This window comes from Anopheles coluzzii, chromosome 2 (genome assembly GCF_943734685.1).
Source record: "Anopheles coluzzii chromosome 2, AcolN3, whole genome shotgun sequence".
In the NCBI taxonomy this organism is placed as follows: domain Eukaryota; kingdom Metazoa; phylum Arthropoda; class Insecta; order Diptera; family Culicidae; genus Anopheles; species Anopheles coluzzii.
Window position 1 is genome coordinate 93,778,406 of NC_064670.1, and position 27,857 is coordinate 93,806,262.

Consider the following 27,857-nt stretch of genomic DNA (forward strand, 5'->3'; position numbering starts at 1 on the left):
GGGAAGTGGGAGAAGAAAAAAAAACGAAGCAAACCAGCAAACGCTTCGACCGCATAACCGAGGATGCCTCTTTTCTACGACCCTATCAACTTCCGCTCCGGTTCTCTTCAGTCCAGCTTTTCTTTTTTTTTTGTTCGCTCTTACTCGATCGGTCGCTGCAGTTAAGAGCCGGGTGCAGTTTTTGCAAGAAGGGAGGAGATGAAATGCGGAAGCGGAAAAGAAACAACGGTAAGACCGGCTCCAGCTAGAGCTGGACGGGAGTGGGGTGGAGTAATAATTGAAACCGGGAAGTAACCACCGGCAAACACGGGGGAACAGTCGGAAGTTGTTGGTGTGAGGGACGGGGGGTGGTGCCTTCCCATCGTTACATTTTGCTTCCCGTCAATGTCGATATCATCAACAGGAGTGGCGCACTTTCCCCCCCGCAACGTTCGTTTTTACTTTCCCCCGCCGGAAGTGCTTGGAAAGGATGACGATGATGATGGGGAAAGGAAATTTTTATGGCATTTTTACTCTTAGCCTTTTTTTTTTTGGGATGCAGCGAAGCGGGGCAATGAAGCGGGGCAGTATAAAGGACAGGAAAAGAGGTTATGGTTTAAGCTACCGGTGCAGTACCGGTCGGTTACTTCCTGTTGTTGTTGTTGTTGTTGTTCGCGTCATCTAAGCAGTGCACACTGGGGAAGGAGCGAACCAATGCTTTGTGGCTGCTTTGATGTGAGATTTACTGCGATTGTTTAAATCAGCTGCAACTCCGTTTTCATGACCCCGTATGTGTCTGTGTACGTGTGTGAGTGTTGCTGGAGTGTTTCCAAAACCATCCCGCCGCCCAACGTGGAACGTGGATCAAAGCAATCTTGGCGCTGTGCGGTTCCAACAAATCAGCCAGCGCCCCACCGCTGCGGTTGGACATCGAAACGCGGTTTATGGTTTTGTTTTATTACGCTTTTCCTAACCGTAAGTGTTTCTTTCTTCCGTTTTTTTTGTTTTTTTGGGCAGATCAAAAAGTACTCCACTTCATGCTAGAACCGATGAAAAGTGGAAAGTGTTTCGTCTGATCAGAAGCATCCAGTCACAAGCGTGAAGATGCAAATGACACGAATGCATGGTGTTAGTGTGTAGTGTGTAACCTTGTCGCCAACAAAGATCCAAAGCAGTGCAAGTGACCCATTTTCACACCGTTTCATCGAACACTTTCAATCATGCAGTAATGCAGCTCTCCCTTCGAAGCAGAGTAGTCATCGAGGGTGAAAAGATGAACGAAACAATCGTGGTGCCGTGACCAGGATCACATCCAGTGGCAGTATAAAAGAAGGCAAAAGTTTCCAACGATGAGCGCAAACCCTCAGCATACGAAATTGGTGGAAAAGCACAGTGTAAAGCCTGTAGGTTAATGGAAGAGTAAAGCCAAACCCCGTGGCTTTGGAAAAAAAACCAAAAACGGATAGTTGTGAAACGGTCCGCCTTTCATTCGTGGTCGTGTTTAAATTATTATTTTTTCGTTTTATTTTACCATTACTCGCCCACCCCTCCTATGGGGGTGTTTTGTTCTGCCGCTTCGGACCAGAAAAAGTTACTGTGCGCGCATCAAACCCATGAACCATGGAACGGAAACGTATTAAGTGTTGAAAAAAGCGGCCAAACTTTTTTGGGGTGCGGCAAACAGCTGGAAATCCTCTCGTTTTGTGCTGTGTTAGTGTAATTCCCACGGTGTGTGAGTGTGTGGGTATGTGTTTGTACGCGGTGTGCAGTGCTTCATAATGGTGTGTGAGTGCCGTTATACATAAGTGTCCGTGGCTGTGTGTGTGTGTGATTTGGTGCGCATTATTTTATTCATATTTATTCCATCGTATTGTGCCGTATTGCGAGTGTCAATGTACGAGCGTTTCGACGGCCGCCGGTTGTTGGTGCAGTGGGCGGTTGCTGTGTAAAATTTATATCCCCCCCCCACCCAACCCCTTCCGCTCCCCTCTCTCCTGGCTGTCACACGACGGGCACAGCGGTGATAGCGTGCAGCAGTGGCAAGCCGGGTGGAATTGGTTGAAGGAGCTGCGCTACGACTAAGCACGGGATTATGGCCGATCTTCAGGCGACGGTCGAGTTCGCGGTCGAGTTGTACAAGTTCTACAATGTGGATCTGTTTCAGCGCGGGTAAGTCGGACGGAAAATCCGTGTTTTATGCGTACGCTTTTCGCTTAGGATTAGGTGCGAAGGCGTTTATTTATTTTGGTGCACAATTGTGGGGTACCGTTAGTGGAGGAGGGAAGGATATGATTTGTTTCGGTTGACGGTACACATAGAGCAAATGTAGGTCGTCTGTGTTTGCAAACGTTATTGAAATTGGAGAGTGATATTTTAAATTTGTTATTGAGTATTCATGTGGTTCAGGGTGCATTCGAGTTATTTGGTCGTATTTAGAATTATAAAATATCTGATACGATATATGGCATCGCACAGAAGGTGGTGCCGTGACCAGGATCATCACTAGCCGGTTTGGGGTCTGGCCTGATTAAATATTCTATAAAGCTATTTTTGATTGTTTTAAGCCTCTATTCAATACGAAGAAGCAATATGACCTTGTTTTTTTCAATAAATGTAAACCTTGGGATTGCATCAATTTGAATCAACTGAAATTTTGAAATCTTTATCAACCTAATAATGCTCTTTAATATTTAAAATCATTAGAATTATACCAGAGAACCATTTCATATACTATTGGTTGGCGTCAAGGTTGTATGAAAGCTTTTCTTACTAGCACAGCACGCTGTTTCTTACCCAGTTCTCACAACTCATATAGTTTCCCTTGAGATGTTTGATTTTCTTCGCACCGTCACCAATCATCATGCAGGCGGTTCGAGCACGAGATACAGGCGTATTGATTTTCTCACACCAAATTGGAACGCCATTTTGTTAATCCCAGGCTGAAACATTCCCAACCAAAGGCAGCGCTAAAGGACTGCTAACGCCCGACCACTGGCGCTTTGAGAAGCGCAATCAAAGTAGGCAGACGAACACACGCCAGCGGTAAAAGCAAGGGCGCTGTAACTTCGTTTCCAATCGATTGCCATTTCGCCCGACGGCAATATCTAATTACAATTAAATTCCTTTGCCAACAGTGCGATGAGTGATGGGTTTAAGGGCCTCTGGGGAGGAACGCGCCATTGGGGAAGGTGGCATTTTAATGAAGCGAATGCATAATAGATACCAGCAGCAGCAGCAGCAGCTTCTTCCTACCCTGGGTTGTGTTGAGTTGAGGGATCGTTCGGTTGTGCTGCCCTTTTTCTCGTACAAAACGGCGACTACGGTACGGTGTACTTTCCATGCGAGTATAAAACAATACGCCATCGGAAAACACATTATACAAAAAAACCATCACAACATGGAACATGACGTTTCTGTGCGTGCGCGTTTGTGTGTGGCTATTAGGGTACCATGGAGCATCGCATATTCTAAAATGACAGACCATTAGGTTGGCAAATGAATGTCTTCTCGATTCTCGCGCTTCCTGTCTCTCCCTATCTAATGGCTTAAAGCAAGAAGGAAGGAAATTTAAACCCAACAGCATGACATTTCGTCATCCCCTGCAGCGTGAGCTTGCCTTACGTTTCACCCCCTCCACCCTTAAGTAGCCTTAATTCGGCTTTGATTTATCGAGAATCGACGACCATCAATCAGCGTCTGGCCAGGATCGGCCTGTACCGTGGATGCGTGGAGCGGTGTTCAATTGCAAAACAAGCCGAAAGCTGCTTGCGCGAACACTGGTGCGTACTTGGCCGTCTGCCACAAAGCCCCACCGATGGCACTGATATGGAGACGAGCTGGCCAGCTGAACTTTGACATTTTCCGGTCGTTGTACTGTGGCTGGTTGAGCTTGTGAAAGTGTTTGCATGGCATGAGAAATGAAGAGGGGTAGAGTGAGGGAGGGTGATATGGTAAATATTTGATCCAACAGCAAAGATAGACGGAGAGAGCGAATGAAACCATCAACTTGACATTTTCCATTCCTGCCGCTTGCCGGGCAAATCGGTTCGATCTGTTTGATTGCAGTGTGTGTGCGTGATTATGTTTTACTCTCTGGCTGTTGGAGCATATGATGAAAGGGAGGCACATTTTTAAATATGTAAATTTACGCTTATGATAGAATGAACAGACAGAAAAACAGACAGTAAGGGGAAAAAGCATAATTTATGTTATACAAATAGTTCTTTATACTATTTTTACTATTTTATACTATATTCTATTTGTACTATAACAATAGTAGATTTATTGTTATATTTCGCTCAGAGGTCCGTCACTAAGGCCTAACAAATATAAGCTTAAGGCCGGGGTACATTGTCCGTACTCGCTAGTGTAATTTCGATTTTCACTAGCGTATCTGGCGGCGGCTGACCGAAGCATTTTGCCAAACAATTTGGGGATGCTCCAGAAAATACGTAATTTTTCTATGTTTTTTACTTTAACTGGACTGGGAAAGCTTTGTAATTGATACATAAATATGTTGTGCAAGTATTACAGCCGTTTTCGCATCGAAAAACGGCGAAAAAACTAATTAATTTTGAGATCCGGCACGACCATTCCCCCGACGACCAAAAAAAGCTTCCACCAGCCGCCACCAGATGCGCTAGTGAAAATCGAAATTACACCTGCGAGTACGGTCAATGTAGCCCGGCCTTAACAAATATAAGCTTAAGGCCGGGGTACATTGTCCGTACTCGCACGCGTAATTTTGATTTTCACTAGCGCATCTGGCGGCGGCTGACCGAAGCATTTTGCCAATGAATTTAAAGCCGCTTCAGAAAATATGTTATTTTTCCATGTTTGTTACTCAAATCGGACGTGAAAAGTTTTGTAAAAGGTAGATACATTATCTGCACGCATTGCATCCATTTTTGGATGCACGGCACGACCATTCCCTCGATGACCAAAAAAAGCTTCCACCAGCCGCCGCCAGATGCGCTAGTGAATATCGAAATTACACTAGCGAATACGAATCATGTACCCCGGCCTTTATAAACTAATCCATCATACTAAAGGCCGGGCTACATTGATCGTACTCGCAAGCGTAATTTTGATTTTCACTAGCGCATCTGGCGGCGGCTGGTGGAAGCTTTTTTTAGTCATCGAGGGAATGGTCGTGCCGGATCTCAAAATTAAGTAGTTTTTCCATCGTTTTTTGTCATGAAAATGGATGCAATGCGTGCAAGACATGTGCATCTACCTTTTACAAAACTTTTCTCGTCCAAATTAAGTTAAAAACATGGAAAAAATACATATTTTCTGAAGCGGCTCTAAATTGTTTGGAAAAATGCTTCGGTCAGCCGCCGCCAGGTGCGCTAGTGAAAATCAAAATTACACCAGAGAGTACGATCAATGTAGCCCGGCCTTAACACGGGACAGGGCTTACGAACACAGGCGCATTACATGGAGGTGTTACAAATCGAAATATGTGTATGAAGATATATTAGTAAAAAGAATTATAATAGCGATTAAATGATCTCAACGCACGAAAAAATTGATCGTTTTGGCCATACGCAGTAACGTGAGTTGGTATGTGCAGAGGTGGATGGGAACTTAGGCGACGACTAGAGACATAGAAGAAGACATCAATAAAATATAGATTATAGTAAATATGGTATAGAAAAATTTAAATCTAAATATGTAATAAAAATAAAAGACATATATAGCACTAAAATTATAGCATACTGATAAAAGACACACCAAATATCATCCAAAAAAGAAAAAGAAATCTATGTATGCCTATAGAAAAACAGACCATTGGAATTGTAAGATAATTTTTGTAAACGTACCATGTACAACATCATCTAAGATGTATGGGCATAACATATAAGAAGACCGCGCTTTGGGTCCATTTGCTTTGTAACACTTTCGCCCTTTAACGACTCCCTAAACACAAACTGACACATGCATGCACAGCTAAATATCTCTCCCTTGTGTGAACATTGTATTGCACGCACGCCCACAATCCGTCAGAAATCAATAATCATTCCTGCATTTGCAAATGTCAAACACACGGCCCTTGCACGGTTTGTTTGACTGAAAACAAAACTTCCCGTGCTCGTTTGTGTTTGTCCTTGATGACACATCTCCACCGATTGTTTCCGCACGATTCTACGCAACCGTTTTAGCAAGCATCCCGGACACAGAACGCACACACAACTCCTCCGAAAGATTAAACCCAATTTTCAAACCTATTGAACTGAATCAATATCGCGTGCAACCTCCTCTTCCACCTCCCTTTGCCCCACGGATGGAGCGGAACGTGGGTCACGTGAGCCACCAAGTCAACAAAGTCACGAAATTTGTGTGTGCCGACTTTTCCTGTCGAGGACGAGCGGGCCGACGGGGGTTGCGTTTCGTTCAGCGATTTTCCGCCCGCATTTCAAATTGGACATTGGCTGTGGTTGGTTCGCGTGATCGCATAACTTTTTGCGATAAGTGAGGTAGAAACGACGACGACGACGATGCAAACGAAAAAATAAAAATAAAATAAAGGGCTAACCACGTTGCTCATCCTTTTCATCACGGTTTCCTTCCGGCTGACGAAGGGGTAAAGGAAGGACAGAAGGAAGGAAGGAAGGAAGGAGTGTTATCGGATTGGGATGGTCGTTTTTGTTCCTGCCGCGTCCAATGCTCACTTTCCTCGCTATATGAATTGAAATGTTCCACTGCTGGACTGCGTTGCCGTGTGAAAAGTGTCCCATTCTAGGCAGCAATGGTCCTACGGCGCTACTTGCTGGAATGCTAGCAAAGGATTATGTTTTCCGTTGCAAGAGGGGAAGCGTCGGGTTACCCGGGGGGAGTCTCTTTCGAGCTAGCTGCCTTTCAAATGTATAATGAATCACCTGCTTGTCCTACGGTCGGTACTGGATTGTATCGTTCCAGTTTTTCTCTTTTTTTATTTCCTTTCCCCATACCGTTGCTCACACTCCTCCACAGCGACGAGTTACGACATGGCCGCACGGATCGTGCAGGGAAGTGGCGCACCGTCCGGACGCGCTTGCAGGGAAAGTTTTTCTCATTAAAATTTATTTGTTTATGTTCAAGTGTAATCGGGTTGAGAGGTTTGCTGCTGCCCATGGTTTCGGTTTCGATTGCAGGCAAACTAGTTTATTGCGTTGGGTGCGGATGGGCGTGTAAGACAGCCGTGGTGGCGTGCTTTGGTCGTCACTGTAGATAAACTCGAGAAAGTACGCAAACGCAACACAAGTTCGTCTCGATGGCTTGATTAGTGGAATATTTATCTTTCAGGAATTATAACAAGTCATTGTGGGCTGAGAATTGTTAGAGTGTTTAAAATATTTCTTGACAGCAACATGGCCTTGCGCTGCTTTAATGAAAATGTAATATTTCTTCCTAACCAAATTAATCATGGTGGAAGGTTTGCACCTGTCACCCTATCGAAGAAATGAAAAGGAATACTTAAGTGAAAAATATTTGTTAAAAATCTTTTTTTCTCAAGGTTGGTGTGGAAACGAGTTCCCGTAGAACGAATTGACAAGTAGCCAAGTTCGACAAGTTCATTACAGACAGTTTGACTTCTGAAAGCCCTTTTCGATTCAAATTTTGTATGTATTTTGAAACGTATTTAATTTTTGGTCTAGCATTTTTTCTCACATTTTCCTCAACTCTTCCATTAATTTTGCCAGTTGCAATTGATAAAAGCATCTACTTTAGTACATCATTATGGAAATGTGGATGGGAGAACATGTATCTTACACGGGCTTTCTACTGTCAAATGAAATCCAAGATGGCCAAACCGATTTCGGCTAATATTTGATCTCGTTCCTCCTGCATGATCTGTGATGCATTTTTTCATTAGCTTCATTTACAACATCTACATTCCTTATCTACAGGCTCGATCATTGAATCACGATATTTGAAAAAAATCCCAATTTTTGTTTTAAATCATTCTTCAAAAAAATGCTTTTACACATTTAGGGAAAAGGCATGAGAAAAAAATAATTGGGAAATACAGTCAACTCTCTCTCTTATTTGAGAGGCGTCAATTTGAGACGGTGAAATAAGAGGGATTTTCAAATTACAGTGGTTGAAGGTGAATGACAAGTCCATACAAACTAGAAAGAGACAGAAAATTTAGTAAATAGCCTTGACTGCTGCTATAGGAAACTGCGAACACGATTGCAGATTTGAGCATGTATCATTTTGTAGTAAGTTTGGAGATAGTTTCGGTCCCCATGTAGTATATTCGGTTTTAGATACTGTGTAGGATTGCGCCCTACACTAGATTACCTTAAACTCGCGATTCGAGTTTCAAAGGGAGCAAAAATCAGCACGATACCAAATACACCTGAGAGCGCTGACAAGTGTCAAGTAAGAGCTACCCGCCAAGGACTCTGTACAAGATTTGCCAGCTGGGTGATTTGAAGATATAGAACAATAAATTCTGACTCCACAATCTGTGCTGTTAACTGAATTCTGCATGTATTTCTTGGGGTAGTTATGACAAAGTGCTGTGTTCCGTTAGCGATGTTTACCTTTTGGGGTTTGTACGCTGGCTTAATTTCCCCTCTTTCCGTGAACATACAAATGTTTCCTTATGATTAGCCAATACACCACCCTTTGACCCCATAGTTTGCATAATTAACTATGTGGATGGCGCTACTCTGAAGTGTGGAATAGTTGTGTTATTGCTTCGAGATGGCGCTGCTCTTGGTTTTACGGCTTACTTCGCGTATACAACAAATTGCCTACATTTGGCGCATTTAAATCCTAAACAGATACCTAATCTGATGAGTGTGCATACGGTACAACTGATCAACGCTTACCATCGCGGTAGGTCAGTGTTTTGCTGACATGTATCGATTTAGAATAATACTTTGTTCGAAGCAGACTTTTCGACACTAGATCGTCCAGGCGATGTTAGAAATCCGGAAGGGGTTTCTCTTACTGGAAACGTTGGAGCTTAGAAGCCTTACCTTGGGAAGGGGGACATAACTAAACTCTTGAAATAATTTGGAAGGCGAAGTTTTTGGGTAGCGTAACGTCCCATCTTGACAGTCCGAACGAATCTGTTCTGTCGCGATCGGAATTGGTTTTGTTTATACTCAATAGATGTTATGGGTTTGATACATCTGGTTTTTGAATGTGTTTTTGTGCCAATTAAAGGTGCAATTTATACATTGCAGCGAGGTGAGGTGTCTGTCATTATGTGCGTATGCTGTGCTTTTAGCATTTTTACGAAGGTTCTGGAAAGTTTAAACTGTTCCAGCCAAAGAACGGTGCATTCGTCGATCTTTGCCTACACTGCGCTTTTAGCGATAAGTTGCTATGCGTTCTTTGTTATTCCACTTTGCTGCAGTAACGCTTGAATTGCTTATGTTGCGCGTTTCGGTTGTTTTCGATAAGTGTGTCTCACTGGTTTTTTCTATAAGCGGTATGGTCTGGGTATGTTGCTATGGTGTGGATTGATTTGCTGATGTAATATAATGAATGTGTTGCAATAGTGTGGTTTGACTTTCCGAAGTGTGTGTTACAATGTGTGTATAGCTGGTAGTGTGTATTATAATAAGTTCTGCATAGCAGATAGGCTACAATTTAATAACCATGGCATACACAAATAAGAGGGATACAGATTCACAGGATTTCCAAATTAGAGGGACAAAACTGTACTGAAAATGATGGGACTATGAAAAATGTTCAAATAACAGAGGGTTTTCAAATTCAAACAGAGGCCTCAAATAAGAGAGAGTTTACTGTAACATCATTGAAAACCCTGTAAAATTCCTAAGCCATTGTAAATTTAAGTCTATCGCTATTTCAACTTAGCTTTTTTGGCTAGTTGAAAATTAGTCTGGTTCTACAATCCATTCGAGATACTTTTTTCTAATCCATAACTGTACTGTTTAGCCTATCTCTATCCTAAACGGGTTTGATTTTCTTTCCCTAATCTTGTTTTAAGTCAAGATCTAATTTTCTTTGATTTATTTTTTCTTATGCTTGAGCCATGAGCTAACCGAACCTTGACCCTTGGATAGGTATTGCTATTAATTGCAATTTCCTTGCTTTAGCATCAGAAAAGAAGAATCAGAAATAACTTCTACCATTTCGAAGACCATTATTCCACAGACAACATTAAGTAAAAACTGGTGTTTTTGTAACTGGTTTATTTAAAACATTCGCCATAGAAGCTTGTCTATTGTTGTACCGTTTTAATTAACCTTTTGTGTGGTAAACATCACCACTTTAGCTGTCGTTATTCATCGGTTAAAATCAGGAAGCGACTTTAAAACTAGCTTTTCAATCGACTTTCAGCGTATTCACCTTCATTATTCGCCCACCGAACAAAAACCACCACGTTTCAGCGAAACACGACCGGCACGTGATGCAAATGAATGGTTGATGCTTCCCGACAGTTCCCCCCCCCCCCTCCCTTTCTCCCGCCACACGAGCAAGGTGGCGAGGGCACACGCACAAGTAGCAAAAGAATCCCATCTATACGGCTACGTCACTACACGGCGCTCCTGGTGGGCGAAAAGGGGAGGCGACCTGAAGATGGACTGGATGGCGGTGAAACGGCGAAACAATATTGCGCCGTGATGTCCCAATTACCCGTTCAAGCTTTTTCGCGAAAACCGGGAGCTCATTTAAAGTTAATGCAAAGTCACGCTCTACAGGGCCGCTACATTTTTCATTTTCCCCACGAACCACGCTTCCCTCCTTTCCGCCCGGTCTTTTAAACCCCCAACAAGCCCCGCCTGACAAGACTTTCGCTGCCGTAGTCGTAGTGTCACGGTGCTTTTTGTTCCTTTTTTTTGCTTTCCCATTCGCTTATTTCGCGATCCCTTTCAGGCAGGGCGCACGGTGCCATTGTACGCGCCGCTTAAGTTTGCTTGATGCTTGCCTTCCAGTTTTGTTTTTTGTTTTTGGTTTTGTTTCTGATTTTGGTTACTGTTTTCATCGAAGCCATTAGCTATAGCCCGGCCGAGCGAAGGGACCGGCCGTGCCAAAGAAAGGGACGAAGATTACCGGCCTGAAATGTGTGTTCAGGAGTTTGTTCAGCGACAGTCGAGTAAAGAGCAATGTAAGAAAATAATCCGGTACCCGGTGTGTTTCCTTCCCACCCCCCGGGGGGTGGATTTTGGAGCGATTCAGTTTTATTTCTAGCAATCTGTAAGTTTGCTTATTTATCACGGTGTAAATTTGATAGTCGAGAAATAACGCAGTTCCGTCCGAAATGTTTAACAATTTATCATAGAACAGCGCTATTCAACCAGTTCAGCATCAACCCTTTCAGTTGATTTCTGCTTTTCAGCTCCCTTACGTGTCAAGGTGTCTGCAGCGAACGATTTATCATCCAATGTGATGTCTTTGTTTTTTTTGTCAATAAAGTTTTACATCGCTCATTCCCTTCGCTTTTCCCGAATATAGTCATCCTGTGCAACCAACAAAAAAGCATACCAAAAACATTCCAACTTTTCTCTATCGCCTTTCCAATCTTCCCGTTTTTTGCGACTTCCTGCTTGGTGTAAGGGTGTTGCGTGTTACGGGTCCCGCTCTCGACCCCTCGATTCTCGATACAGACGGCCTTGTTTCGGGTCAGTCCGCCTCAACGGCAAACCCTGTTCGCCTAATTTTACTTTTGCACTTTTCATGACACACTTACACACACACACACGTACACGCGCGCACTCCAAAAGGGACCGACGAAATCTTAAGCAACCGACAAAACCCCAACTGAGATTGGATAGGTTTTGTAATCACGCCACTGCCTGGCGAAAGGAATCGGAGGGTAGAAGCCCAAGGCAAGGATATTGAAAGGCTTAAATGGCGTCGCTCGGTTGCGAATGCTGCTGCAAGCGTAGAAAGAAGAAAAAGGGCACGGTTAGGTAGGGTGGAAGCTTTCCCCGTAGGATGTGAAGGCGAATGTAAAGAAGATCGACCTCATTCATGTTTCATATTTGTAACCCATTGTAATGGGATGTTGTCCACGCGTGGTAGGGAAAGTGGGGAGGCAGTGCGGGGATGATTGGAGATACAACTACTACTAATACGGCACAAGCAATCGGTGGATGGAACCGGTGGGATGGCAATGGGAAGTACAGCCCTGGCAGAGCAGCAAGGGCAACGCTTCTGTTGACATGTGCCTTCTTGGCACTCGTTGGCACGCGCGTACTGGCGCTGTGCCTACGGGTTGGTGTGGGTGTAGTGGGAAAGTCTTTGTGGAAAGAATTTGCTTGAGATGTTCATTTTCCAGCTTCATTCTGGAGCATCGAGTTGGATGGAAATGTTTCTAGAAATGAAGGAATACTTTTGCTTTTTGCGTGCCACCAAGCATTTTTCCTTAAAAACTAGGTATACTGAGTCGAATTTCATATAGACCAATCGATATTTCCCATTGTTTTGAATTGTTTCAAAATTGAGCAGAATATTATAATTTTTTAATCCAACCAAATAAGCTCTCAAAAATCATGCGAACAATCAACCGAGAAAATATTTACACCACCGTGTAGCTGAGAAAACGTGAAATTTTTTGTGGGGTTAGTTGAAAAAAACTTTCTTTTTGTCACTGAAAAATTCAATTTCAAAAAAGTTACAACTTTTGGGGCAAAAGAGCCATCTCTATTTGGGGCAAGTGTGCCACCATCTTTCATAGGCTCGAGCTGTCAAAAATGTAAACATTGTTGTAGCGTTCAGCGGTATGGTGCGCTATTGTGAGCGGATTCCACGCCAGAAAAACAGAACAGTAACAAACCATATTGCGATACAGTTTGTAATGAAAAGGGGTTCATTGGTGACTCAAGACATGTAGGAATACATACACTAGTGGTACAAACGTAATAATTTCCAACTATCTAAGAAATACGGTTATTTTAACCAGGTGGCCGTATTGCCCCATACGAGTGGCACTCTTGCCCCATAGCCCAAAAAACAACGTCTTTTTGGGCCCTTTTTAAAACGCTTCAAAAACTGTTTTGTTTGCACTTTTTTCAAGCGAAACTCATTTGTAAGTGAAGAAATAGATGTAAAATGGTTATGAGAATTAAATCAGCTTTTGAAAAACACGTTTTAGTTGAAATGCTTAAGGTGGCACACTTGCCCCAAATTCCGCTACATGTACATTATGTTAAGGCCGGGGGACACTGTCCGTACTCGCTAGTGTAATTTTGATTTTCACTAACGCATCTGGCGGCGGCTGACCGAAGCATTTTGCCAAACAATTCGGAGGCGCTTCAAAAAATATGTTATTTTTGCATGGTTTTTACTTAAACTGGAATGGAAAAGGTTTGAAATAGATAGATAAATATGTTGTGCAAGTATTTCAGCCATTTTCGCCTAAAAAAATTGTAGAAAAACTACTTTAATTTGAGATCCTTGGTCTCGTAGTACAGTCGTCAACTCGTAGGACTTAACAATATGCCCGTCATAGGTTCAATCCTCAAACAGACCGTGCCGCCATACGTAGGACTGACTATCCTGCTATGGGGGGGAATCAATTAGTCACTGAAAGCCAAGCCCACAAGTGGGTAAAGGCAGGCCTTGACCAACATCGGTTGTTGAGCCAAAGAAGAAGAATTTGAGATCCAGCACAACCAATCCCTGGATGACCAAAACAAGCTTCTACCAGCCGCCGCTAGATGCGCTAGTAAAAATCAAAATTACACTAACGAGTACGGACAGTATCCCCCGGCCTTTATGGTATTCTGAGGCATATTGACTTTACAATTGGAAAAGCGAATCTTTGCCGATGTTCTCAATTGTAATTTGTAGCTCTTACAATCATTTTCGTCATGATTTATGATGCCTTGATCCACTCTCAACACTTTTCACCTAACGTCAAGCTTTGCCAACCAATGTTCAACCGCGTCAGCCTAAAAGTAAATATTTCCTACGTGCAAAAATCCACCATCGAGCGCAGGGGCACCATGTCAGTCCGTCACTTTGTCATCAGCGCACCGTGGGCGTGTTGGCGGTGGCCTGTCCCTTTGCCACGGTACGGTTTGTGAAATGAAAATGCTTGTGTGCCGTTCGTCCGTCTGTTCGGTTCGTTCACACACCGTACCACATGGTCGAATTGCAACGGGGTCATACAAGCGCGACCATGCACAAAGCATTCCGTTAGGGGGGGGGGGGGGGGGGGGGGCGTATGCCATTGTGTGTTTGTGTGCCGACCGGAATGTTGACGACATCTTCAAGAATGATGCAGGCAGGCAGCGTACCATCCACACAATCCACCAATGCCGCGCCAGCTGCCTCGCCCTGGAGGATGGATTGTCTCTGGGACGCCTCCCTCCCCTCCATTGCACAGAAGAATTCGTAACAGCAATCGAGTAATTTCGAGGAAAACTATCGCAATGGGTGTGAGTGGGAAAAACATGTCAACAATGCAAAAACCTACATACAATGCAACGCCTTCATTTGGGGGTGGAGGCGGGCAGGCAGGCAGAGAGCAAGGGAAGTTTTCATTTTTCATTGTGCTCGGGCACGGCGGTACGGCGCTTCGGTCAAGACGTGTTGTTTGTTGTTGTTGAGGAGGAGTGTGTGAGGTTAAAAAAAAGGAAATATTTTTGTTATCATTGTTGTTCGAATTCAGCATCCATTCCAGTTCTGCCCCTTTCTCCACCCATTTCTTAATTTTTTCTTCTGCTTACATGAGCACGATTTGAACGAACTGATAACAGGGACATCTCCGGATATGAGAAGCCACCAACAACACACACACACACGCGCGCAGCGCACACTTCGAAGCGAACCAGTTCGAAAGGAATGCTTTTGCGTCCTCCATTTCCGGGGTAACGGAAATGAACGTAGTATTGGAAGTTTTACAATAGCGAATATAAAATCATACCATTGTGTATGGGGTGGGTGCGAACAAAAAAAAAGAAAGTTTCAACAAGAATTGTGACACGTAAGCTATACTTTTATGCCAATTCCCATGCCAACGTTCGAGTTTGACCTAGAAAGTGTTGTTTGGGTGAAAGGATGTTCATTTGTGTTTCTGTCTTTCTTAACGTATTGGTATAATTAATTCGCTGTTAGGTTTGAATATACTTTTCCCGCTTTTGACAGCAAGAATGAACAGTGTTTCTTCCCGGTTTAAAGCAGAAAAACTAGGTCATATGGTTGAAGATCGTCGTACATCGTGCAAAGGAATGAAACAGCACCACCGAATCACGACCAAACCAACCCTATTCCTGCTTTGTTCATATATCATGCCATTGTTTATAACTTTCCCCGTTCTTTTTGTTTCAGTCCGTGCGAACCGTTCTTTACAAGCGCTCTTTTTACGAGTCAATTCACCGAAAGGTGGAGCGTTGCATTACAAAAATTACAATCCCACAACACAACACACAGCTCGTTGCCCTTTCCAAAGCAGGCACACCTACACACATTATTGTGGGGCAGGTCAGGGGTGAGTCATCTAGGCCTTTGGCGTGCCTTCACGTCGACGACCTGTCCCAATGTTGTGGTACGCGTCCGCGACAATCATCCGTCACCGGGAGGACATTAATTTCACAGCACGACCGACCGGGGGAAAACATGTGGAAAAGACACATATCCACCGAGTGTGTGCGTGTGTGTGTGTGTGTGTGTATGTGTGTGTAATGAGAGAAAGGAAGAGGGGGTCTCATTTTCCATTCCACCTTTAATGGTAACTGATTGCTCCAGCCAACAATCGGCACCTTGCTGGGAGCATCCTTCGGCATTTGTGGAGCTGAGGGGATCGTTGGGGGGATGGTTTTTGATGGAGGTTTTCGATAGTGTGAGCCGGCAGGGGTGGAAAATTTACGACCGACAGCTGCCACGGTACAACAAGTGGCAGCACCTGCTGCCCGTGTCTGCTGTTGTTGGTGCGAGTTGCAGTCGGGTGCGTGAGCAGAGCTCATTTATATTACGGTTAGTGGGTGCGGGTAATGCTATGCCCCTGTAAAACCGACGAGCATCGTCTTGGTCGCTGGGTGATGGCGAGACTGGCGAGCGTACAACCCTCCCACAACGGTAAAGTTCATCTTGGCCACTTACACACGACTTCTTGCACGACGCTCGACTTTCTTTTCCGTTGACGGTGGCGTGCCTTGTCGGTCGGCGTGCCCTGGTAAAAACGCTAACCCACAAACCTGTGGGTGGGAAGTTCGAGATTGTGGTGGGGTTGGAAAATCAAATGTAAATTTGTCTACCTGACGCTGGTTTTCTGTACCTCGAGTGGGGCACTCCAAGTGTTGAAGCTAGTAGAAGCTAGGGGGTTCAAAGCACGGATAATGGTATTGTTGCATGTTTGTTAAAGATTCAAACTGATTCTCCAACAGCGACTTGTTGAAGTTTATCTATTGATACAGAGTTTTAGTTAAGTTTTAGGTGGAGTATTTTTTTTTATCCTGTTACCGGATTTTCAGGGTTCTTTTATTGCGTTTCTTTTTTCCACTTTTTTACTATATTTTAAAATTTTTGGAACTCATTCCACGGTTTGAAGGACTTTAAACTGTTTTTTTATTGATTCAGATTGGTCTCAAGATGTGTTGATCGTTTCCCTTATATTTTTGAATGCTTTATTGGCAACGTTCAAGCATCTTTTTAAACAAAAGCTCCAAACATATTTGGGGTCCGCTCAATAATTTGTGAAACGAAACCAAAACCCATGTATTAAAAAAAAGTATCCAAAAAACCTTATGAAAGCAACAAACTGTCCATCAATCGCAGGACAAATTCAAACAATTTTGGAAAAAAAACTCAAAACCTTTGAGAAAGTGTTATAAAGTCACGAAAAACTCTATAGAACTTTAAATTTTATACACCAAACAAAAAGACATTGATATGTTTTAGTATATCAACTTGACAGCCCCGTCTGAAGCTTGCCTCGCGTGACAGGGCAAGTTTTCACACAGTTTATTCTGATTGAATTTTAAATTCGCCGCTCGCCACTGCACACCACCATCTCCGTCGATTGATTCCACCGGCAAACCGTTCCATCAAAAAGTATGTAATAACGATTAGGAAACTTGCACACCGCCGGGTCGATTCCAACGAGCGGAAAATTATCCACACGCTCGAGCAGGAAATGAATTTTTGTCACCCATCCCAATGCCCAATGCCGCCCATTGCCAACATTGCTTTACATTTTCGGAAAACTCAACCCCCTCTCCCCCCAAAAAAATAGAATGAAAAATCCATCCCACTTTGTGACAATTGAGTGCTTTCCTGGCAAGGGTTCATTGGGTGAAGAAGCTAAGGGACTTGGGAAAGGAAAACTTTCGATGCAGGAAAATGGAGAAAAGTCTCATTCCGGGAACCTCCGCATGCTCGTTCCTGCTCTGCGGAAAAGTTGCACCAAAATGCCGAAAATCCGTTCTCACTCTGTGTGTGTGTGTGAGGATCGTTTGAGGTCCATCAGCCCCGATCGGTGGCGGTTGCTCGCTTCTTGAAGGATGCTCGAATGGTTCTAGTGGAATTGAGGTCGTTAAGCTTTTAGCTCACACACACACACACACACACACACACACACACACACACAAGGAAAAAAGCACACATGCACATAGAAACAGAGAAAAGAATTCCTTTAGGTTTTGGGTGCTTCGCAAAAACAGAGGTATGGCGGATTTGCTTTGCTCCTTCCCTAGTGGTGTGTATCCTTTTCGCTGTCACGCGTTCGCTTCACGCTGCATCGGATCTGAGATGACAATTTTCTTTCACCCGCTGGGATGTCTTTCAACTTCTTCTCGAGCTGCTAGTGAAGCGACTGAGCAGCAGCACCATATAAAGCTAGCGATTTAAGCAGACGAGCGAATGACAACGACCGAACGGGAAAATAGTTTCGTACGGTTTGGGCGGTTTTTGCTGTTTTATTCTTTTACAAAGCGGAAAGTGACTAAATCAAGTGGTGGAAGCGAAAACTTTACTATTTACTTTGTGAGGTTTTGAAAGGAAAACGCCCTGGAGAGTCGAAAGGCAAACGTTTGGGCAAAGCGAGTTTAAAATTACTAACGCACACAGGTTTTGGCCGGGCGTCATTTAGCGTTATTTGGACTTTTGGTATCATTTTAGATAGTAAATGATGTATTCTAACAACAAAAATCAGCCTTTGTCATAAAAAGCTTTCAATTTAACACGTCTTCCTATCAAAAGCATTACAGCTCGGAAGCAAATAAAACTCTACCCACATCCGCAACCACGGCCACGTGTACACGCCTTTACCGGCTCCAACGGAATGGACCAACCATTTCCGGGGATTAGTTTCGAAATCGTTCATTTAATTAGATTATGGCACGAACAAGCAAAAAAAAAAAACGAGGGCTCCAGCTAAAGCGATGGAAATGATTTTTACTCCCCCGAGACCAGAGCGACTAACCGGTCCGGCGTGAGCGAAATTCCGGGAACCTTTTTGCGGCGTTGTACGCTCTGCCTCTGCCCAACAAATGGGACCTGGTTGAAACTCCCAGTGCGAGCTTCTTAACGCTGTTCCAGCCGGGCGAATGGGGACGCGTCGTTGTGCTTCGATACGGAAGGTGCACGAATGGTGGTAATCTCGTAGCCACTTTCCCCAGACAGCACCAAATCTCTGCAGCAGGTGGCCAATGTTTAAAATATTGAAATCATTAATTTCAAATCGTTCTCCTGGGCGGCGGGGCTGCTATGAATTGGGTTCGAAATGGTTTTACTGCAATCGGAAGTTGGGTAAACATCGTTCGACTCCTTTTTTTGGGTCGGTAAAGGCATCTTTATGTGCTCCAAAAATGAACTTACACTGTTCTCCTACACTCACAATTAATGCTATTAGGGTACAATTTTACCCTTTTCGTAAATAAAATTGCGCCACATGGTCACCAGTGCAGTGCTGTGCGTCACACATTTATAATCGCTTACGGAAAGCGCTCACCGTTGGAAGCCGAAAGGCAACCAGCTTTTTGAAACCAGACGAACCCACACCGGCACACGCACCAGCACAGCAGTTGGCCGCAAAAGTTCGACCAAGTGACGGCATGGGACTGACAGTTTGAGCCACTTCTGATGCCTTTTAATCCGGATGGTCCGAAAATCTGCATGCACCGGATGGACGATGGTTGGGGGTTCGGCCTGGCAACGAACGAACGAGGTCATAAAACCATTATTTTGTCGCTCGGCCAGCACACATTGTACTATGTGTGTGTGTGCACAGTACGATCTGGTGTTGGGGTGGGAGGTTTTGTTGCTGTTTTTCCTCTCGCTTTTCGAAAAGTCTTTGGCATCCGCTGCACTAACCCAAACTGTCACTCACTAGCACTGGTGTGGTGTTTCTTTCGCTCTGCCACTCCCTTTTCGCCAGCATGCTGTGCTGGTGTGTTGACTGTTGGCAAGGGCAAGTGCTTGTATGGTTTGTTGTGAATTGCCGGATAATACTACACAGCACCGGATGTGCAAATGGGCCACAAATCCATCGTATCGGCTAGTGGATCGATATCAAATGGTCAACAAAAAGGAGACTAATCTGTATGAGTGGCTACTACAACTAGTGTTATGTATTTATTCGGGAGAAACTGTGGCTAAGTAGGCCGTATTGTTTAAACGTGTTTGGTAAATAGTGATATCGATTTGAAAATTCGAATCAATAGCAGTAATTTTCAAGTGGAAGAATATTTAACGCCTAAATGTAGGCTCTTTGCAATGCTAATCGGTTTAAACAAAACCAACTGTAGTTATATTTGACTCTCGTTTACAGCTCTTGAACGAATTACTAAAAAAAATATTCTGGTAGCCTTTACGCTAACGATTTTCATAAAATGCAGCTTGTTAGTGCTTTCTTTGTTCTTTAAGTAATTTTAAAAATACACTATGGGCAACATCGTCAATCCTTCAAGGCAACACCGTCAAATATGGGTTAATCCTTTTCAGAAGCCTTGTAGGAGCTTCTGAAAGTGTTCAAGTTTAACAATTGAGCACAATTTAAACAACGACTTGGAATGGTGAAAAGTCTCCAACAGACAACGACAAATCACGATAACTCAAGATAAGTAACGTTTCCTTTTTGTTTCTTTTTCCCCTTCTGCAACAGATTATATCAAGTGCGATGCTCGCTGCGCGTCTCCCCCCGGCTTCCGGTGCAGGTCGAAACCTGTCTGCCCGATGCGACGACGGCCGGCATTCCCTCGGTGCAGTCGGTGCTGAGCCAGAATGGCTGTGGAAGCAACAGCCACAACTCGAACAACTCCAATAGCAACAACAACAACAACAACAACAGCAACTGCAACACCATCAACAATGGCACCAGCAACGGAAGTGTTGGGGCGGGCTCGAACACCAGTGGCATTGTGAGCGGTGCCGGAACCGCCGGAAGCGGTTCCCTGCCGAGCAGCAACACGGGCAGTGTCGGTGGCGGTCTGGTCGCCATCGGTGCCTCGACTGGCAATGGGAACGCACCGTCGGTCGGGTCGGCTAGCACGACTGGCCGGCCGGATGTGGGACCGTGCCTCTCGTCGACGGCAAGCAGTGGCGTGATCGGCGGTGGCTCGATGTCCTCCATGCCGAGCAGCAGCTCGATGCCGACGCCCAACTCGGCCATCACCACCGGCTCCTCCATTGCACCGGGCAGTGCGCCGGGACCCGGCTGCTCGAATGGATCGAGCGGTGCTGGTGGTGGTGGAGGGGGAGGTGGTAGCAGCGGTAACTCTCCGACGGCCAGCTCGGACAGTCGGTCCGGTGCGACCATCATCGACGACACTGGGGCGTCTCGTGTCTTTCAGATCCTGTACCGGAACGAGGAGGTGTCGTTGCGTGACGTTATCATGTTCCGGGCACATCTGCTAGGTAATTAATGCTTTGGCTAATATTGTCCACCATTGTCCGTGTGCTGCGTCGGTTGTTGTGTGGTACACCCTGACTGCCGGGTTTGTGGAACAACGTGTGCAGGGGAAGAGCAAGGTGCACAGAGTGCTGATATATTATTTACTTTTCAATATCATGTGTCCGTTTCTAATCAGCAAAGTAGACATGGAGAGGCGTCTACAATGGATTACTGAAGTGGGGTTCCCACTAAGAACATAATCGCTTTTAAGCCTTTGAATGTGTTTTACTCTTTGTGAGCAGTGAGTATTCTGGCAATGTGTTTTGAGCGAAATGAATTCGAGGACCTTAGTTTTGTATTCTTGGTGTATAGTTTAGAGACAAGTTTTTGCTTGATTGTGTAAGCAACAGCTACTAGTACATCAGATATTACTTACAGGGTTATGATGCACCTTTAAGGGGTTTGAACTATTTTGAAAATTTATGGAAATACGGTGTAATTTTTATCAAGGCTTAAATAGGCTTTTATTAATGTTTCAAGAGCATTAGTTATAAGAGTTATATTATTTATCCACTCTATAATGAGCGAACGGAAACAGTTTCAGATACGTTCAATTTTGCTGATCGTTTCACAAAGAAGAAATTTGAAAACATTAAAATGCATATAATTTCAAATTTTCAAATCTATTGATATTGCTGGGCAATGGAGTATTTTCCAAGCGCTGTGTATGAGACCCATTTTGAACCAATGTTTTGATGAATCATTTTTTATTTTATGGCTATATTGCCCCGTATTGAACATGATTGAATTACTAATAATTAAAATCCTTAGTCCCTTATGTTAATTTAACCACAAATTCCTATATATCTTACCTTTACTGCGTTGTGAGGACAAATGTGTCAGAATTTATGCTATTCCAAAAGCATCTAAGCGCGTTGTTAGTATCTCCTATTTTCCATTAATAACACGATGAACATTTGCCCCATTATGACTCTATTTGAATTTCTGCTCGAACTCAGCACAGAGTGAGACATTGCTACCGTGCGCGCATCACATAAGAAGTGGCCTGAAACCCTTCTCCGCGTATATAACGCGTGACATTCTAACGGCGCAAACCATTAAGGGAAAGCGCAATGGCGTCGTGAACAAAGCTGCACCGTAATGTTTGGCCCCAGTGCAGAGACGGAATGTCCCGGGAACCGTTCCCCGAAGTGGATTGCCGCTCCACACGTGTGTGTGTGTGTATGGGAGCTTGTGGTGATAACGATGGTACACGGGGATGATGACGAGTAACGACCCGGGTCGCTCCGGAGAGGCTTTTTCCCCCTTTTCTTTTTTCCATCCGTATTCGATGTGCCGTGGAGCCGCCCGGTCGTTAGGTATGCAAACCCCATTAGCTCGTAAATTGTAGTCTCACATTCATTCTACCCGGTCCACACGGCGCTCGTAAATGCCAAATCGCACACACTTACCCACACACAGCCACTCACATGGAGCTTGTTTTCCGGACGGTTCCGCCGGTTCCCGTAACGTGGATATTATCATGCCCCCGACCCTTTGCCACACGGCAAGCGTGCGACCAGCACGAGCATGTCGTGAGGTTGCATGAATGAATGCCCGGAACATGCGCACATTTGATTTCAATTGCTACAACCGTCGGTTGGACGCGGTGTGCCTGCCATCCTTCCCAACAGCTACTCGCTGGCCCTTCAACGGGCGTAAGGGTGACACGCAAGACCGTGTGTGGCAGACGGAGGAATATGTGGCAGACGCTGAGAGCACTGTCTGTGCATAATTTCTGGGCTTTTGGCCAACGCGATGGAACCCGCCCGTAACGCGGCAACATATTTGCTTGCTGGTGTGGGAAAGAAACAAGGCCCAGCTAAACTAAACAAAAAAAAAGGTCGATACTCTTCGCTCCTCTCCGCAGCGTAGTATTGCGGCCCGATTTCGGCGTTGTTTGCGCCATCCTATGCTCAAGCAGCTACCGTACCGAGGTTCTGCTTCAGGGAGTGTCTCGGGCACTCCAGCGGACGGCCCGGATATACCCGGATTTGGATTGCAAGCGATAGCATTAGATAGTTTTCGGGCATCGTCCAATGGCGATGACTTCGACTGGGTGGGATAACAGAAAAACCCAAGAAAAAAAAACGGACAAAGCAAGAAGTAAAACTGGGTCGTCGAGTGTGCGAGTCTCGCTAACATTATTACCCATCACACCACCAAGTCCAGTACAGGGCACCGAGTGGCCAGGGCATTCGTCTCTTGCCGCCTTTTGGGTGGCGTTTCGATCGATCGATAACTGTGCTTACGCCTCGACACGCCATGTGTGGCACGTCATTGTGTGTGTGTGTGTGGATGCCGCCTGCGTTGACTGCACCGGCATTAGTTCGAGCGTGTTCGTGCTCGAACTGCATGGCCAGCCCGGATGGTTTCAGGTTGTTTTTTTTTTTGGGTAAATTTGTGTATGTATGTGTGGAGTGAATCGATTTTGGCAGCGATTCCTTGTTTTTCTTCGACCCGGGTCCCGTTCACGCAGCAATTCCGTTGGACCGTTTGAAAATGAACTGTAAAGTAGCAATTGATGGCACGCAAACGTTTGGGGGGTTTTGGTGCTTTTTGCTTTCCCTATGCACGTATACATTAGCAGGTGGGGCGGTACGACTATGGGAGGAAAAATCGGAAACTCAAGACCCATTTCGATGGCTCCAACGGGACGACGCCATGGTTCGTTTTTTTTCGGTGCCGATACCGTCAGTAACGTTCAGAGCTGGAGCGGGAGTTGCAAATTGCACATGCATGATTTTTCGATATCGATTGCATATTTCATGTTAAACAAATGGTTGATATGTTGTATGGAATTGTGTTTCTTTTCTGGTGGTATTAGTATGACACTATATTCTCATTCAAAGCAGCAACACCGTGTCTTGTCAAGTTGTCTGAAGCAGAGGGTACTTACATGGCAACTTATACATTGCCCTTACTCATAAATCTTGTTGTTTGGCATGGTAAGGTTCTTACTGTTATTATTTTTCGAATTTCACTTACAATGTTACAAAAACTGCCTTCTTTTCATTATCGCCTATTTTCAAACCCGATTCAACCGATGCAAGCAAACGCAAAGATGAAAACAACCCACCATCGCCTACACTGTAATAAATTAGTTAAAAGTGTTCGTAATGAAAACATCGTTAAGCGAAAGGACCTTTCCACCTGTCCTGTGACCGAGTGCCCTACCGGCACACGCTTTTTACCACGCTCAGGTGTCCATTCGCATGAAGCTAAATTGTACGCCAACCCAAACCCCAGCCGGATGCTGCACGTATCGGATGAACTTTCAATAAAAACGGATCAGATTACTGACCGGGGTGAGTGGCGACGGCGGAAGGGAACAGGGCCACCCACCACAGCGACCGTCCACTTGGCACTAAAACAAGTTTCCTCTCGCCGTCGCATCCCAGCGTTCCGAGAAAAAGGGGTGTGGGTAGCGCGTTTTGCAAACTACTCGAATTAAAAGCACACTCATAAAACGTGATAATGTCCACTTGTTTCCTCGGTTGGTTCGTTTACCCTCCACCCCAGCCGTGTAGACACTTACACGTGTGCACGTACAAACAAAAAAAAACGCCAATCCGACCCACGATCAAATACATCCTTTCGTCAGGCAACCGACCAAAGGGGATCCCACCAAAGACAGAAACAAAAATCCTTTCATTTCAGCCTTCCCCCGCTTGATGTGAGGTGCGAGTGTGGGTGCGAGTTTACAGTTCCCATCGCGGTACGTCCCCTTTTTGAACGTCATGCTCAGGAGAGAACGATTTTCTCGGTGATCGGTCGGAAAAATGGCAAATCGATCGTTCACAGGCGACTACACAGCGCCCGAGTGGGCCACCCGAGACTGCCAGTCTCCCATTCTCCCTCTTGGGGAAGGGAACTCGAGCGCCATTAGATGCCAACTGCAGTGCTGCGAGTGCTTTTTAATAGTACTTAATCGCTACTTCAGCCCGGGTCGGGTCGGTCGATGGGTAGACGGTCCTTTGTGGGCCGCCGGTCGAGCTCGCTCGCTTGCTCGCGTACCGGCGTCCGGTATCTTTTACGCTGAAGTACCGCGGCAAGTCCTTACGCTGATCGATTGAAAGCAATACGGCGTGATGTGGAGTAGTGGCGGTATGGCAGCGTACTTTTTTGCTCTATTGTTTTACTCAACTGTTCACACTCTGTAGCCGGCTGGCAGTTTAATATATTTTGTTTTATTGTTCTGTTGAAACGAAGGGTGAGATTTATGGACTAGAATCGGCTGAAGAAGATTGAATTGGGCGTTTAAAATACAAGCTGTGCACATCGTAGAACAGTTCTTTACGTAAAGTGGCAGTAAATATTCGATAGAAGCGCCTGAATGTATGCAAAACACGTGCAAACTGTTCTACGATTTGAAATGAGGAAAATGTTTCTGGAATCAAAATAAATACTATACTAATTTTTTATGCTTTTTCCGAAATTATTTCAATGCATATACTATTCATAATCTATATGCACATATTATTTGTCCAAATAACCAGACCCTGATTTTTTTTAGTACTAACCAATGCTTTCATAGTATTAACAAATACCTGCTTTTAATAAATTCGGTATTCGATCTTCACATACTTCTTAGCCTGTATGGCAAACCATCCTTTGCATAGAACCACACCCGATTCTCGAGGAGAAGCGTCATACAACACTAATTCCCTGAATTTTACCAAACCACACTCATACATACATGCAAATTCCTCCTACTGCTGCCGCCAGCCAAATCCCTCTCTATAGATGTTTGAAACTCAACCACCGACCGCGCGCGCAATCTTAGCAGCTTAGGTGACTCGACCCAGCAGCATAATGGCAAACGTACTAATCGGTGTAGTGGAGGGGGGGCTCTCGAAACGAAGCGAGCTCGTCGTTTGGCAGACAACACGTGACCTAGCAACCCCTTTCTGTTGAAGAGTGGTGTTGTGTTCTGCGATGCCAATGATTTGTTTATGTCCGATGGTTTCTACTTCTGCCGTCTAGAGGTTTGTACGCTCGGGCGCTGTAGGAAGCTTAAACTCTCCGTGCAAGATGTTCGATTGTTTTGCACACCGCACAATACACACTAAATCGTATTTTAATTAACGTACTTCTACAAATGATGTGCAAGGACTAGAAGTATTAAAGCCAAGCTGTAGAAGTTGGGAAATGTTCATGATAAGTGTACCTCTAGAGCGGTCGGTTAGAACAATGCAGCAGAACAATAAATGGCAAAGGAGAGTATAGAGATCGTTAAAGAGTCTAGGAATAATATGTAATTCAAAGGTGTGTTTAGTAAAAGTTTAACAAAACTAAAAAATATCGAATAAATCCTACTAATTGTTAAAACAATTGCATACATCTAGGCGTTGAGGATAACTGTGATACATAAAACCTTCTTATTTTTCAAAGGCTCAATTAATTTATTTTTTATGTATTTATTTAAATCGTCAAAAAGGACACACAATTGACGATTACATTAGGGATAATATCCAAGAAATGTATTGGCAACAAGTGTATAAGCTCTTTAGCAGATATGAGGCAAAACTGAAGGACAACGCTATTGATCGGTCCAGACACTAAGAGGAAAAAATAAACAACACAAACTATCTTATTATTACTGCAACCGGTCTACTAATCGTCGGCTTCCCAAGTCCGCCAATCTCCGTCTATAATGAAATTAGTCGCCCGGCGCTTCGTGTGTCCTTCGATCTATCAGATTAGTTTAATGTGCTATATTAAAACATTACTCCGGCCCTCGTTACGCAGCCCTCGTGTGGCGGCTGGCTTGTGAACCCGAACGTCCCTAATTGACCCGTTCTACCGATTATCATCGAAAAATTATGATGTCTAGGAAAAACACCCGCACCGGAAAATCCCCCCCCCCCCCCTGGTGGACGATATAAAAGGAAAGAGAAGGGCTTTAAGCTGCTTCTTGGGAGAGGCTAGCAACGGCTTTAGACACTTTGCCGGGATGGGAGTGAGCTGGGAGGGCGTATAAATCAGTTTAAAATCTCGTAAGAGTTTTCCTCTCCCCACACTATCATGTGCCATGTGTGCTTGGGTGCTAAATTTCACACAACGACTCTCGCCCAACCACACAGACGTACCTTTTTTCACCCGATTCTTGCCGTGTGCTAGCTGAACGTACTCAGGTCGTCCAACACTTCCAGCCATTTTATGCTAATGTAATTGCCGTGCTGCCTAATTCAGCGTAAAAATGTCAACGAATAAATCACCCGGCACACCGACCAGCGATGGTGTCGGTCGTGTTTCGGTATTACGTTCCACGCGTAAAAGGTTCTACCATTGGCACAGCTACTGCTGCTGCTGCTGGTGCTGGTAGGTGTGAAGTGATGCTTATTGATCGCTAAAGCCTCTAACAACCATGCGGCAGTGGTGATGGTGGCGATGGTGGTGGTCAAAGGGTTTTAACTGAACATTCGTGGCCTCTAACCAATCACGGATGTGGCTTCGATTGTTGTTGAGGTTAGGTTTAAAGATCCGCTGGACCGTACACATGCGTTAGTGGGTTGACCGATTTCGGTCCAATTCAATCACATGCCCACTCGGAAATCGATTGGTTGCTTTGGGAAAGGTTAGAGCCATTCATTTCCGGTGCTGTGGTGGTGCGTTTCCTGAATTATTCCGTACGAGCGCAAACGGCCAACGATGGTGACGTTCGGGCCAAAAGTTGTGCGGATTGTAAATATTTGCTTGTAGTGCGATCACACGACACCGTGTGAGGGCTTCGTTTCAAACGAAGCTTTACAAGAGCTCGTTCCTTAGAGGCAAAGTTTTTACGTACATCTAACGCGTTTGTTGTATATTTGCAGTTGACAGTCGCCACCTGAAGGAGTCGATCGAGCGTGCTGAGTTCTCGCTCAACCTCGAGCTGTGGTTCGGCGAGCAGACGAACGGGAACGTCCTGACGCTGGCCTCGACGCGCACCCTGCAGCTGAACTTTCATCCTGGTCGGGGGCTACACTACCATCTGCCGGTGCTGTTCGACTACTTCCATCTGGCTGCCGTCAGTGTCGGGATTCATGCGAGCCTGGTTGCCCTTCATCAGCCTTACATCAAGTAA

At 44.8% G+C, this 27,857-nt stretch overlaps 1 protein-coding gene across 1 annotated transcript; it reads left to right on the top strand.

Moving 5' to 3' along the window:
- The first annotated feature begins 1,949 nt into the window (after positions 1 to 1,949).
- Positions 1,950 to 27,857, top strand: LOC125906695 (homeobox protein 5-like). Its single transcript, XM_049606579.1, has 3 exons — positions 1,950 to 2,148; positions 20,000 to 20,751; positions 27,607 to 27,857. Exons 1-3 carry the CDS (start codon positions 2,072 to 2,074, stop codon positions 27,855 to 27,857), a joined length of 1,080 nt encoding a protein of 359 aa, XP_049462536.1. The 5' UTR covers positions 1,950 to 2,071.

Coding starts and splice junctions, on each gene's coding strand:
- LOC125906695 (XM_049606579.1), top strand. CDS start 2,072: ATGGCCGATCTTCAGGCGACGGTCGAGTTCGCGGTCGAGTTGTACAAG. Junction 2,149..19,999: donor GTGGATCTGTTTCAGCGCGG/GTAAGTCGGACG, acceptor CTTCTGCAACAG/ATTATATCAAGTGCGATGCT. Junction 20,752..27,606: donor GTTCCGGGCACATCTGCTAG/GTAATTAATGCT, acceptor GTATATTTGCAG/TTGACAGTCGCCACCTGAAG.